General features: G+C 38.3%; 1 protein-coding gene across 2 annotated transcripts; it reads left to right on the forward strand.

Moving 5' to 3' along the window:
• Window positions 1-7,077: 7,077 nt before the first annotated feature.
• Window positions 7,078-15,038, forward strand: hmga1a (high mobility group AT-hook 1a). 2 transcript variants are annotated; one of them, XM_084099711.1, is made up of 5 exons: window positions 7,078-7,212; window positions 8,107-8,213; window positions 9,384-9,476; window positions 10,443-10,502; window positions 13,114-15,038. In XM_084099711.1, the coding sequence occupies exons 2-5, from the start codon at window positions 8,124-8,126 to the stop codon at window positions 13,177-13,179; spliced, it is 309 nt and encodes a 102-aa protein (XP_083955837.1). In that variant the 5' UTR covers window positions 7,078-7,212; window positions 8,107-8,123; the 3' UTR covers window positions 13,180-15,038. The 2 variants fall into 2 exon arrangements, with proteins under 2 accessions (XP_083955837.1, XP_083955838.1); XM_084099712.1 differs by lacking the exon at window positions 7,078-7,212 and adding an exon at window positions 7,688-7,817.
• Window positions 15,039-15,335: the final 297 nt, after the last annotated feature.

Below are 15,335 nucleotides of genomic sequence, written 5' to 3' on the forward strand. Positions count from 1 at the left end.
TCATGCAGGTGCGCAAAGAGATCACAAAAAAAAAAAAACAAACAGGCTGGCTATATGTCCAGACACTTTTGTTGCAGTGAAAGAAAGTTAAACCACTGTGCGTCCTTGATCGGCCTTATTGTCGTGTGCCTTGATCTTCCGCAATTAGAATCCGGGTATGTCATGGGGACGATCTGCATTTAAGGCATGTTTGACCAAATAAACGGTTAGCCTATACTTGTTTTATGACTTTTTCTTTAAGGCTACATTAAAATAAACACTGGGGTGCCTGCTATCAGTCGCCACACTGCAAAAGATTTACATCAAATTATGAAAAAAATAAATATAGGCCTAGCCTACATGTGGGTTTTCTGTTGAATGTTATTATCATTATCATTTTAATATATAAAAAATATAAATAAATAAATAAATAAGAATATAGCCTACGCTACTTCTGCCTCTGGACTGCTAAAACTGAAATAGTCCAGTAATTTTAAGCCAAAATGGGGGTCAACCTTGAACAAATTGCAACAGAAGAAAACTCAACTGATTTTGTATCCTCAGTATGTCCTGAGTAAGAAAAAAAAAAAAAAAAAGTCCCGAAGAATCCCATTAGGGGAAAATTTCGAAAAATATCCAAATATAGCCTATTCATACGCCTATTCATTCTTTTTCTTACGTGAATAGGGTACAAATTTTAACCTTTAGATATCACCATGAAAATTACTGAGTTGATTACTTATATCAAGACTTGATATAAGTACCAAGACTTATATCATGGTTTGTTAACATGGACAAACGGTGCATAATCTAATTACGTATGTGCTAATTTGCATAAATACCACAACAGATCTAAACATTGGGTCTAGCCAGGTGAAAATGTCTTGTTGAATCTTGTTGACACATAACAGTAAAATACTTGATGTTAAGGTCTGAATGGAACTCATTTAGGCGGATTATTGCAGAGATGGGGTTTGGGGCTGGGTCTGTGGGACTGTTTCTGGGGGACGAATCTGAGGGAAGAACAGGAGACAATGGTAAGGAGAATGCAGAAGACAAAAGGTAGGCAAAATAAAAAGTGAATCCCCAGAAACAGTCCCATACAGACCCAGACCCAAACCCCATCTCTGCAATAATAATGAATAAAGGCTGGTTTCTAAAGTACTTCTGTATTAATGAAGTATTAATGGGTTCCATTCAGACCTTAACATTAAGTATTTTACTGTTATGTGTCAACAAGATTCAACAAGACATTTTCACCTGGCTATACCCAATGTTTAGATCTGTTGTGGTATTTATGCAAATTTGCACATACCTAATTAGATTATGCACCGTTTGTCCATGTTGACAAACCATTTAAAAAAACTTGTAGCCTAATACATTTTTTGTTTGTCTTGATGCAAGTAATCAACTCAGTAATTTCCATGGTGATATCTAAAGGTTAAAATTTGTACCCTATTCACATGAGAAAAAGAATGAATAGGCGTATGAATAGGCTATATTTGGGTCTTTTTCAAAACTTTCCCCTAATGGGATTCTTCGGGGCTTTTCTTTTCAAAATCAGTTGAGCTTGCTTCTGTTGCAATTTGTTCAACCTTTTTTTTATAAAATGACTGGACTGAAAGGCTTTCGAGTCTTTCGAACCTTATTATCAGTTCTATATTCGAGGTCACGCGCAAACCGCGTCATCATGCGCGGAACCGAACGCCACTGTTCTGAACCTGTAGTTGCTTGTGTGCTGTTCAAACCGAGCAGTTACAGAGATCATGAATCGCAGAAACCAGGTGTTTATTTACATCTGCGTACTTTGGTTTACATCTGCGTACTATGATTTAGTATAAACATGTGCGTTCGTTTGTTCTGAGAGGATCACAGTTTCCTGTGACTCAGAGTTGAGTTGACTCAGTAAGAGTGAATCAGATTTGAAAAATGGCGGGGGTTTCTGTGCTCCACTTCCTTCCTCAGGCTTCATTCAGAAATATATAAATGTTCGCTCTCTTCCACTCTCTGTCCGCGAGCCAGCCCAACGTGTGTGTGTGTGTGTGTGCGAATGATAATGTTCAAGTGTCCGGCCGTGACTCAGACTACAGTACCGAAACACACACAGAACTGGGGATGTGGTTCTGCATCCGTCTGTGATCAACACTGAGTCCAAACACGAACAAAGAAAGGGCAAGAACAAAATAGATGTGGTGTAAGTAATCGATTATGGAAAAGCAAAACAGGAAAAGCGGACCAATTTTCTTAAAGGAACAGTTCACCCAAAAATTACATTTCTGTTAGCGTTTGCTCCCATTTTGTATGGAAGCTTGTTTCCACCACAGAATAAAAAAGGTAATTGCGACTTTCAATGAAAAAAAAAATATATATATATATATTGCAATTGCGAGTTTACTTACCTAATTCTGACTTCTTTTCTCAGAGTTGCAAGATCGCAATTCTTTTTTTCTTCCGAATTAAACTTTATAACTTGCAATTGCGAGCTTATCTCACAATTCTGAGAAAAGAAGTCAGAATTGCGAGACATAAAGTCGCAATTATCTTTTAAAATGTTTTATTCTGTGGCGGAAACAAGCTTCCATGCATAGGCTGCTTAAGACGTTCTTTTGCAGAATATTCAGGTGGATCTTAACAAAATCATTTCTGACTGTGGTCGTCAAGCTCCAAAAATGACAAAAATATATATATATTTTAATGTGGTTCATATTTCCATAATTATTTGGTCCATATTTCAAGTCTTTTGAAAACACACAAGCACATGTGTTCACAGCACAACAGTTCACAATGCAAGTAATAAAATGCAACTATTCATACATTTATGCATAGAATAGCAACAATAGATGTGTTTATTAGTTTTCTAAATGGAACACTCTAAGCCCATACTGGGCCCAATATTGTTAATATTGAGGAATTTTCTTCTTTTTTTGCAGGTATTTACCCGTATTTTGAATTATGAATTGCATTGTGTTGTGTTCGAGGGTTAAAGACATCTTTTCCATTTTTCTGTGGATTTTTTTATTTATTTATTTTTTCAGTGAAGGAGAAACGCTTCCAATATACTTTGTTGTGGACGTCAAAGACCATGTGTCCAATCAATCTTCGCTTTATTTTAGGAAATGTATCTTTTGCTTGGTATAGAGATCAGATTCCAATATGAACCGGTTCCATGACAAACTACACACATACAGATCCAAACTACATCACCGGTTCCACTTGCAAAGAGGATAAACTTGGTGTATGCCAACCATAATGTGTGGTTTTTGATCTATCTATCTATCTATCTATCTATCTATCTATCTATCTATCTATCTATCTATCTATCTATCTATCTATCTATCTATCTATCTATCTATCTATCTCCACACTGTCCTCTATAAATAAACATAGTGTCCTCAAAACACTGTACAGTAAATAAAGAGTGTAATAACCTTTTATAGCTTCAAAGTGTAGAAGCAAACAGACTGTTGTTTTTCTAATCAGATCCCTAACCATTTTTGTGTTTTTTATTTTATTTTCACTGTAATGTTTTTTTTTTTTTTTTTTAATAGTTTACCATATTTTGAAAGGCCATATTAATTCAGTTACCTTTACCTTGCTTTTTTTATAGAAGACAAAGTCCCTTTAAGTAATGCCAGAGTGTGAACATTGACCATGAATTGACCACGCATGTGTGTATGGGGTGTGTAAAAGGGAAGGAAGTGCACAGCAGCAGAGCACATGCTGAGCAGAAAAAAGCATTACAGCTGTTCATTCATACACTCCTTCTTCTGCCGGGCGCCCGAGGAATGGACATGACAAATAACTCCCAAAAAACAGCCTCAAACAATTAAGTTTATCTTCAGTTAGACAGGAAGTTGATGGCAAACAGCGTAAATGTTTTGTCTCTTTGTCATCGAGACATTCCACACACACACACACACACACACACACACACACACACACACACACACACACACACACACACAAACTGCTCCTTTTAAGTTCACACTGAAAAATATCGCCAATAATTTGATTAGTGAATACACACTGACTCACAATGACTCGTCTGTAAACAGCATGAATGGGGGAATTAGTCATGTTATTTGCATGGTATATAAGTGGCATGATTTTGCATTTTAAAGATGTCTCAGTATAGACCAAATGGCCCATTGTGAAAACGCAGGTAAGTAAATTGTGGCAGAGTCTGTGCTAAACGCTGCTGTGCTTTTACTGGTATTTGCAACACAATGTGTTGATTGAGCCGAAAGCTGCAGCATCACACCTCACTTTGTCTTGTAAATGAAGACATTTTGGCCTACAGCCTTCAACAGGAAAAGACCAGCCGTTCACAAGTCAAGGGACTATTTATATCTTCTCTTTTTAATGCATGCAATGATGTTTGCTATATCAGACCAGCTATTTATGATTTAGTATTTGAAAATGCTGTTTTTATGCTGGTCAGTGACTAAATATAACATATGTTGTTGAGATCAGATATTATGTCACCCTTTGACTGAATCTGCAAAGGAACAAATAGGCCTATGGCATGATAAGATACAAGACAAATCTTCACTTATTTGAGGGATGAAGATGCGGCAGAACAGGACATTCAGAGATGTTCGTCTGTGTGCCGATGGATCGATGTGGATTCATTTAACAGCTGTTCTGATATTAAATGTAGATACACTGTACAGTATGAGTGGTTTTATGTGCACCAGTTCACTTGCATATGTGTGTAATGTTGGTCTTTATCATCAATATTTTTTATATTCTCGCTATTTTTCATCAATGACTATAAATGACTTCATATTGGTCATGCTTTCTTAGAAATAAAGGGATAGTTCACTCAAAAATGAAAGTTTTCACACACACACAGACACTGAAAAAAATGATTCGTTGAATTTAATACATTTTTTATGGTAAGTTGTTGCACACAATTGATTTTAGCTACATTTAAACAAATGCATTAAGTTGAACTAAAATCGATTAAGTTCAACTTAATGCATTTGTTTAAATGTAGCTAAAATCAATTGTGTGCAACCACTTACCATAAAAAAAATTGACGAATCATTTCAAACACACACACGCACACACACACACAGAGTCATTTAGGTTCAATGTCTTTTGGAACATTATTCTTCAAAATATCTTCTTTTGTGTTCCACAGTAAATGTACAGGTTTGGAAGAACATGATGGTGAGTAAATTATCAGAATTGTAGTTTTAAATATAATTTTAAAGTGATGATCTGCAGACAGATAGCTGTAAAAAAAACAAGAAAGCACACACACACACACACACACACACACACATATAGTTGGAATCAAAATTATTCAACAAAATGTAATAAAAACAATTAAACAAAGACATCAGTAAACCACTAGAGAAAGTTTATTAATACACATTTGAGTGATTCTGAGAACATAAAGTTGATAAAAAATTAAACAAATCAAATTGCCTTTGAACATTCATGTACAAAATTATTCAACCTCCAAAAGTCCAATTTTGTGCAGAATCTTTTATTCTTTATAACCTCCAATAAACGCTGCTGAAGTGCTTCTGTCACGTCTCTAATGAAATCCCATTCCTCGCTTGAAGAAGCTTCCAGATCTCTGATAATCTGTGGTTTTCACGTTACACTGCTTTCTTCAAATCCCACCAAATATTTTCAATGAGATTTAAATCTGAAGATTGTACAGGCCACTGAAGATCATTCGAGTGACCAAGCTTCGGTAGACTTGGATGTATGGGATGTTCGTCCTCCATTGACCATCAAGCTTCAGTCTCTGCACCAAAGGCATCTCCATCTTTGCCAAAATGGCTTGATACTTCAAAGAACTCATGATATCCTTCATACAGTCAAGATTTCCACATAACAGGACTGGACCTCCTCCTTGTTTGACCATAAAGACCATCTTCTTCTGCTCAGAAGCTTATACTGCTGATCCATGGGTCCAACAGTTCCAGTTTGGTCACATCACTCCATAAAACACTCTTCCAGAACTCCACATCTTTCCAAGTCAATTTCAGCATATTCAATCGGCATTTTTCTTCTTCTTGGTCAATGGCATTCGGCAAGACTTCCCAACATAAAGTCCATGCTTACAGTGTATCTCTTATACTCTGCATTGAAATGTTTCTTCCTCCTTTCATCAGGTCATCTTGCAGGTCTTTGGCAGTAAATTAAGAGTTGCTCTGATCAAACATTTTATTTCCCTTAATGATATTGTGTTTTTTCTTTGTGTTTTCTGGTACCACAAATTTTAGACATATGAATAAGGCTGTGTCTCTTTTAGGATTTTGGAAATCTTGTAGACTTTCTAATGTAATAGAACAATTTGTTCTCTATATTATAGCATTTGTGAGAGCTATACCATACAAATAAGTGACTTAAAAACAGCAGTGTTGAATATGAGTTGAATAACCTGTAAATCAAGTCGTCAACTTTATTCATATAGTGCTTTTTACAATACAGATTGTTCCAAAGCATGCAGGGATAACAGGGAAATAATGCAACAAAGTTTGTTTCTTCAGCAGATAGAAGAGGATAGTGACATAGACCAGCTTAAGTAAGATCAGTGATGCTTAATTTTTGTCGTAAAAAAAGTTATTAATTTAATTCATTTATATATATAGCCGCTCTGGAGAAAACAGTGATTTCATCGTCCAGCTCAGTTCAGTTCTAATGGTGTCAATGCAGGCAGATCAATAATATTGTTGAATATGAAATAGTTGTAAATCCTATAACTCAAAAAGCATTGACATTATCACTTTTATTTGCCTCTACACTGTTATAGATGCACTTAAAATAACAACAACAACAACAAAAACAACTGTATTTTCAGAAAAGCTTACTACATTTGTAAATTATTAGGTAAGTGTGTACATTTTTGCTTGCGAAACCCCCTTAAAATTGTGCTGAAAATGGTAACAATACATTTAAAACTTTTCTTTAAAAAAAAAAAAAAAGACTCGGTAACAACAAAAACCTGTAACAACATTACAAACGCAAACGGTTGGTCAAGACAATCTCTGTGTTGCTCGTGATTGGCTGCGCAGTGCCACCAGAGCATCTGATTGGTTACTGACAATTTAAACGCACGTCCTCCTCCTGCCGGCCCCGCCCCCACTGGAAGACCCCGTGAAATGCCCCTGAAACTCCCGAAGGCGATTGTTGTGTTTCATTCATTCGCAGCTCGCAGACCGCGCTGGTTTACACGCTTTGGACTTCGTCCCGACCGCTCATTTTAAAAGGGTACGTTTGAAATATCTCTTATTCATTTTTAAAGCTATCTTTAGTATTATTACATCTCTGCAAAACAGAAATACGAAAACGAAAACAGGAAGAAGGTGTTTAGTTTTAAAGGCTCTATTTGATAAGGATTAACAAACACTAAGCAGATTGGCGGGCTCGCGTGGCGCGTTTTTCGTCGTGTTTTATTACCTACGAGAATCTGTAGATACACTCTCTCAGTCTACATTATTCCCAAAGAAACTTTATATACAGCAAATATTTGAATTCTTTAAAAGTGTAATTTTCTAGTGGGTTTGTAAACAAAAGGCTACAATAGTTTGTTTTAAATCGTTTTAAACAAATATCTGGTGTTATAATTCGTCTTTGTTTATCATTTACAAATATTTCAGTCGATTAAAGCCCTTCGCAGTGTAAACAACAGAATCGTGTTTTCACGCGCTCGGGGATTTAAAAGGGCGCGAATCTCGCGCTGTGTGTTCGTGTTCCGGTTTGCGCTGGAACTGCGGGGTATCCGTAGGAGTCGCCGTTCGCCTTTTAGCTTTCTGTTTTAAAGCTCCGCCGCAGCGCAGCCAACCCGCGACGGGTTTCACTTCTGCCGTTTAAAGGTATTAAAATCTGACGGTTTAAACGGACACGTCGTGATTAAAATATATTCGCTTATATCGACATTGTTAGGAGTAACTCGCGCGAGCTCAGGCCTAGCGCGTGTTGTAAACAAACGAGAAGCCGGTCGTTCTGCACGGTTTCATTACACGCACTGTAAAGTTAATGTATACTCCATTTATTAGTGTCTACTAAATGTTCGCGTTATGTATTTAAAGTTTCCGTTGTTTCACCAGTTATCACCAGTGTTTGTTTGTGCTAATCCACCGACTCTCTCTTTTCGCCCTGCAGTTTTCCAGTAAGACGAAATGAGTGATTCCGGCAAGGACACAGTGGCTCCTAAAGAGAAAGATGGAGCAGAGAAGAGAGGACGTGGAAGACCACGAAAACACCCACAGGTATTGCAGTGCTTCCAGGGGGCGTTTTAGATAAAAGTGCATATAATGGGGTGGTATATTTCATAATGGTGAGATGAAAAACCCTGTCCTTGGTTTGCATTTTAGGTTAAAATGATACCATTGTTACTTTTTGATGTCTGGACTGAGGAGATCTGAACCCATTTTTTTTTTTTTTAAATGTTATGTTTAATGCAGAAAAGCACTTATTATAATCTTTGTTTTGGTGCATTTACAACCCAATGGCACACGCTCACCATGTGCAGTGGTCATCTGTAGTGGCAGGGCGACCAAGGCCTGTAACATGATCTCTATAAACCAGCAGTAACCCATTTACTGTTGCAGCTGCTCGCTGATTGGCTGTTGGGAAATGCCAGCGTTTGATTGGTTCATCCTCCTGTCACTCACAAGGGCCTCAAAAGTGCATTGGGTTTAAAGTTTCTATTACTCACCCTTGTAATCAGAGCCTTTGAGTAGTAATCCATGGCCACCATCATATAAGATAAATTACTCATTATGCACCACTATCTTAGTTGCTTTAGAGTATAGTGGTTTTTTATTTTATTTATTTAACTTCAAAAAACCTTCCTTTTGTAGCAATGCTACATGCTTGAGTTAATTGATTTTAACCATAATATGTCACTTGCGCACAAGTTTAATTGCAGTATATATCAGTATATTCCGCAGATAGCAAAAGCTCCAGCAGATTCTCAATTTGTGCTTTTTGTAGGGGATTAATTTCTGAAATCAGAGGGGGAAAAGTATACAACATTTCAGTAGAGATTCATTTGGGTAATTGTAACAGTATTATTACTTTGAAAATGTACTTTGCACTAAAGACGGCACAGCTAACATATGCATTGTGCTGTTTTCATCCCAATATTGACAAACTTGGTTTTCTCTCCTTGAAGAGACCGTTCAATTTATAAATGCTTTACTTGCGGTCGGCTCACCGTCCAGACGCATACGCTGCCCGTTTAACAGAGTCAGGCTTTAATGGTCTACAGTGAATTTGATTCTCTTTTGGCAGCCGATGTTGGACTGCATGCCACCTGTTGGTCTTAAAGTAGCGCCCAGTTGTGTTAGCGACATGCTTTATAAGTTCTCCCGCAGTATATGGTGACCCACACTTGGCTTGTTTGTGTAACCGTGTTTATTTCGATCTCCTTGCAGCAGGAGCCGAGTGGGTCGCCCACACCGAAGAGACCGAGAGGAAGACCAAAGGGCAGCAAGAACAAGCCCAGCTCCTTGACACCGAGGGGCAAAGTGAGTAACGTCTCAGTGGGGGTGTGTGCACAACGGCCACCTCTGCAATACTACACACACATCTGCATCTGTGTGCCGGCCTCCTACTTACAAAAACCAAAAATACTTTATATTTATAGTAGGGCGGGGCATTAACTGCATCCAAAATAAGTGTGTTTACATATGTGTGTGTGTTGTGTATAATTATTTTGTATATATTTGAAGAGATGTATATATTTATACATCATTTATATTATATATAAATAAATGACACATTTTTCTTAAATGTATACATGTGTGTGTATTTATACAAAATAATTTTACTCGACACACACACACATATATATTATGTAAACACACTTTTGTTTTGGATGCGATTAATCGTTGCCCGGCCCTAACTTATAGTGGAGAGTTCTTGAATTGTTCCTTTAATAACTGTTCACTGCAATCACCGCAAGAACCTTTATTTATGTAAACATGCTTGTTGATCGCCTGTTTCTTGGTGCCTTGCTCTTGTTGTGTGCGACGATCACAACAGTGTGTTTTTCGAGCCGGCAGACCAACCCAGGTGCTCGATTCCGGTGCACTTCCTGCTAGAGCTTCCTGTGGCGTAGCGAGCGCTGTGTGTTGCAGGTGCACGAGCAGCCGAGATGATAATACCCCCCCACCCCCTTCAACTCTTCCTTCCCCGCCATCTATTGTCATGACAACAGCTGTCCCTCCGACCCCTCCCCCCATAAGCACACCGCCTTGGCCTTTTGTGTGTGTGTGTGTGTGTGTGTGTGCATCTCGTACCAGCTGTCTCTCAGCTCTGGACCAGGTGGCTGACGGGCTGAAGTGCACCGCGTGCTGCTCGTGTCCGCTTCCAGTATAATGGCCAGTGAACCCGCTGGCCCGGGCCGCCTGCCAGCACAGGCCCAGCGCTCCCTCTGCTGCTCATCTGTGTGTGTAGCACCACGCTCACTCTCTCTCTCTCTTCTCTTTCAGAAAGCAGCGCCGGCTTCGGCACCTGCAGGGACAAAGCGCCGCGGACGACCCAAGAAAGCCGTAAGTTCATCATGTGTGTGTTCTGTGCCTTTAAGAGTCTGTTCTGTGTGGCGTTACGGCACAAAACCACACGGCTAAACCAGTGTTTATGTGGTGAGAAGTTGCCACGGGCAACAGTGAAAATATTTGGCTGCTTCTCCCGAGAGCTTTCCTTCTCGCCATCCGTTTCTCCTGTAGGTCTTGTTTATAAGAGCAGATCAAATATCTTGAAGCGTTTTATTTTGCTCTTTAAGTCAGTCTGGCATGTAGTCAGCGCCGCCCTGCATTTCCTCGACAGCTCACGGTGTAGTCATCAGCCCTGTGTGTGTCTTTACACCGCGTTCCTCTCGCATGAGGCACTGACGTTTACATGTCTGCAGGAATCCAGCACGCTGAGTCACTGAAACCCCAGGCTTTGAGTCACACTACGAGTTACTGCTGCCATGCTTTGAAAGCCAAGGCATTTCCTTCACTTAATCAATCCAGCTTTGAACAACTGTTTAATAGCATGAACACCACATGCATTATGGTTGTTTAATGTTTTAATAGAGAAGTGTCATCAAATGCGTCGTCTTTGTGCATTTGAGGAAAGTGTAAGTTGGCAGCAGTCGTATTGTGCCCTATAATAAAGACTGTTAAATTAATGAAAGCAGTGGAGGTGATGAGTCAGTGGCCCATCTAAATGCCCACACTGCACTTGTCTACTTGCATGACGAATGTCCTGTATCTGGTTCAAGTGGGCGTGATGACCACAAGTGTCAATCTTTTTTATTACCCAGAATGCAATTGTTTACAGAGCTTTTTTGGTTTTCAATACTTTGCATTTTAAACTTCTGAATGTCAGGTCAGGAGTCCCTATGTAACCGAAGACACAGTTTAGAAATTGCAGTGCTTCAAGCAGTTGTGCATAATACACTGATCTTTGCTACAATACAGTACCAGTCAAAAGTTTGGAAACATTACTATTTTTTAATGTTTTTGAAAGAAGTCTCTTATGCTCATCAAGCCTGCAGTTAAAAACAAAAAACAAAAAAAAAAACAGTAATATTATGAAATATTATTACAATTTAAAATAATGGTTCTCTTTTTTAATATATTTTAAAATGTAATTTATTTTTGTGATGCAAAGCTGAATTTTCATCATCATTACTCCAGTCTTTGGTGTCTTATGATCCTTCAGAAATCATTCTAATATGATGATTTGATACTCAGTTATTATCAATGATGGAAACAGTTGTGCTGTTTAATATATTTTTTTGGAATACTTTTTTCAGGATTCATTGAGTAAAACGTTAACAGCATTTATTCATAAAAACAGCATTTATTCAAAATAAAAACATTTCTAACAATATAAATCGTTACCATCACCTTTTATCAATTTAACGCATCCTTGTTGAATTAAAGTACTAATTTCTTTAAAAAAAAATAGTTATTGTTCCCAAACTTTTGAACGGTAGTGTATATTGTTACAAAAGATTTCTATTCTAAATAAATACAGTTCTTTTTAACTTTTTATTCATCAAATAATCCTGAAAAAAGTATCTCAGGTTATAAAAAAAATATTAAGCAGCACAACTGTTTCCAACATTGATCATAAATCAGCATATTAGAATGATTTCTGAAGGATCATAAGACACCAAAGACTGGAGTACTTGCTGATGAAAATTCAGCTTTGCATCACAAAAATAAATTACATTTTAAAGTATATTAAAAAAAGAGAACCATTATTTTAAATTGTAATAATATTTCATAATATTACTTTTTTTTTTTTTTTTTTAACTGCAGGCTTGATGAGCATAAGAGACTTCTTTCAAAAACATTAAAAATAGTAATGTTTCCAAACTCTTGACTGGTACTGTATAATGTGCAACACAAGTCTTGCTCATTTACTTCCTGTCGTGTGCAAAGTGGCAAAGAGTGCGTGCGTGTGTGTGTGTGTGTGTGTGTGTGTGTGTGTGTGTGTGTGTGTATCAAGACTCTGATCGTGTTGAGATTCTCTCGTATCTGAGATGCGTGATTCACAGGGTTTGTTTAAAGACTTCTTGAAATAATTCTTGGAAAACCCTCGAGAACAGCCATGCTAATGCAAAGGTTGCTTGAATTATTGAAAGACACTATATATTAAATTAGTGTTTAATTTTTCCGATGATATTGCGCAATATTTTCAAGCAAAATGAGCACTGCAGCCTGTCTGAGCTAGATATAAAGACATTTCGCATGGCTATGAGCATAATATTGCTCAATATCCGAGTATATAATACAGCTTTCATTCTTCAGGTCAATCATATATTCATGAGAAAATCAGTTTGAACAAGGAAGGCGATATCTTTGTCATAGTATCCTTTCAGTGGTTAAAGTTGAGAGTCGTTGCATACTTTGCATGTGCTGCACTTTATTTGTACCATTTTGTTTTATTAGTGTATTTTTAGTGTATTTTACCTGTTTTAGAATTGAAAAGATAAAGATATTGTTTGATAAATGGAGATCTCTGATTGTAAGTCCTGGAGTTTAATTTTACAGCACATGATTTCAGGAGCTGTGTGAATCTCACAAAGACCATTGCATTCTTTATAGTATTTTGCATGCTTTGACACGCATATATAAATGACGTTCTCTCGTTTCTTCTCTCCAGGAGAAAGAGGAGCAGCCATCCAAGTCCTCTGAGGAGGAGGAAGAAGAGGAGGAAGAGGAACAGTAACCAGCAACTCATGCTACCTCACAATCCAACGTTATTTCTTCCTGTTGACCAGAGCTGGACTGCCCCCCCCCCCCTCCCCCTCTTCCCCTTACACTAGTGCCACCCTCGCCCTCCAACTCACCTTTACGCTCTAGCGCCCCCTAGTGTCAGGGAGGACTGCACACTTCATGCGCCTTCTCTGTGTAACACCACTGGAAAAAGACTCAGAATACTGTATGTCCATTCATGGATGCATGCACATGTGTATGCACATCTGTATATGTCTCGCACTCAATGGGTAATTGGTCGAAAGCGTCTGTCGTTATACTGGACAAAGATATGCTCTGATGGCGGCTTGACACAACGCGATTTGCAAAATACTGAAGTTTTCTCTTTTTCGCAAACAACAGTTTCAGGCCTTGAGAATTCAAGTTTATTTTTTACACTTCAAAGTCTAAGATATGGTAGGTTGTGTGAAATTCATGTCGTTGTGTACTGGACAAAGGTGAATTGACCTACTCGTTTGTTTTTACTTGGGTTGTGTGTGTGTGTGTGTGTGTGCGTGTGTGTGGTAACTCGATGTCTCCAGTTATACTTTTTAGCTTCTCCGTGATTCAAGCTAGAAATAAAAATGAGCATATTTTTGAGTGAGCATAATCTAGAGGTCTTTTAACTTTGTAATCAACATATCATTGAATGCTTTGTCGTGAAACCTTTCTGACTTTTTGTTTTTCATAACTCCCTCCGCTGTCTCGCCACCATCATGATTTCACCGCGGCGCGAACGCTCGCGTAGTCGGCCCGTTCTCAGTGTAATTCAGCTCGCCGGATCTTCTGAGGAACCGATTGCCTGATGGGTTTTAACTTTGGAAGTGACTTGATTCGAACTTAAGCATGGCAGCCTGATCCTTGCTCCAGAAATGCAGTGCTTTTATCAGCCCCAAATAAATCTGTTAATCTTGCATGCAAAATGTTAAACACTTTTTTTCTTTTTTTTAAAATAGAAAATGCTAGATCATTCCATTTGCTCTCGATTTCCTTGCGAACTTCCCAGCCGTGTCACTTCTGTCCGATAACAGTCCACTCAGACAATGTTCGCTCTTTTCATGCTGTTTTTGTTTCGTTTTTGACGTGTTAAATTCCATGTCAGGGAACGCTGATCGGTCCAGTGACTGGGTCTCCTCTCAGAACTTAATGCTGCTACAAACATGGTTAATTAAACCCGGAAAACTGCAACCAGGTCAGTTCTACTCTGGACTTGACCGTCACGTTCATACCTCACTTTACAACAGCCTATGACGGATTACTCTTCTCTTTCCTGACGACGTTCAGCTGGTCCCAGTGCAGTGTCTGATCCATTTATAACTATGTCTCCAGTGTGGGATTTGTGTTGCTTTTATTTTTGTTTTAAACTGGTTTTTTCATATATAAGCATCTGGACACGCCACAGGAATTACTGCATTGAGTCACAGAGATGCAAAACAAGTTCAGACTGTGGTAGAAATATAGGTTTGTGTGTGTGTGTGTTAGTTTATTTTTCTATACGTATTCGTTTGGTGCACTGAATTGACTTTTGATTTGTTGTATCATGGACAAAATGATTTAGTGTGGCACCTAAAGGTTAGGGCTTCTCTCTCTGTCTTTCCTCTCTCTGTAATGAACTACGTCCCGCTAGTTGCTTAGCTCTGAGCCCCCGTTTAGTAGATCATGATGGTACTAAGGCTGGTTTTAACATGCCCCCCTCAATACTGATGTCTTGTTTTTATGTGCCCGTGCACAACTGGTTTGGGATCAGTCTTTTCAATGTATACACTCTGCATTTTCTATTGTGGACTGCAGGAATTTATACTCAAAATCGTAATAAAGTTAAGAATTCGTACATATCTTGGTCTGGCTGTATTTCTTCAAGGTAGTGCTTGGAACGAATGAATTAGCCATAATGTTTTATCCTTCAGTTGGTGTGTGTTTTTACCCCGCCTCAGTCACATCTGCCTCTCTAAAACACACATCTGCATCTACGGCTGTTTGGCCACGATCACAGTTTGCATTTCTGCTGGGAAAACTTTTTTTTCTTTTAACTTATTAATTGTAAAATTACATGTTATATTGCTCTACATGAATTAAAAAAGATCATTTGGTTGATTGTCTCTCTCTCTCTGTACTTTGATGGAAGGGGAC

The sequence above is a fragment of the Abramis brama genome (genome assembly GCF_963993115.1).
Source record: "Abramis brama genome assembly, chromosome: 22".
In the NCBI taxonomy this organism is placed as follows: domain Eukaryota; kingdom Metazoa; phylum Chordata; class Actinopteri; order Cypriniformes; family Leuciscidae; genus Abramis; species Abramis brama.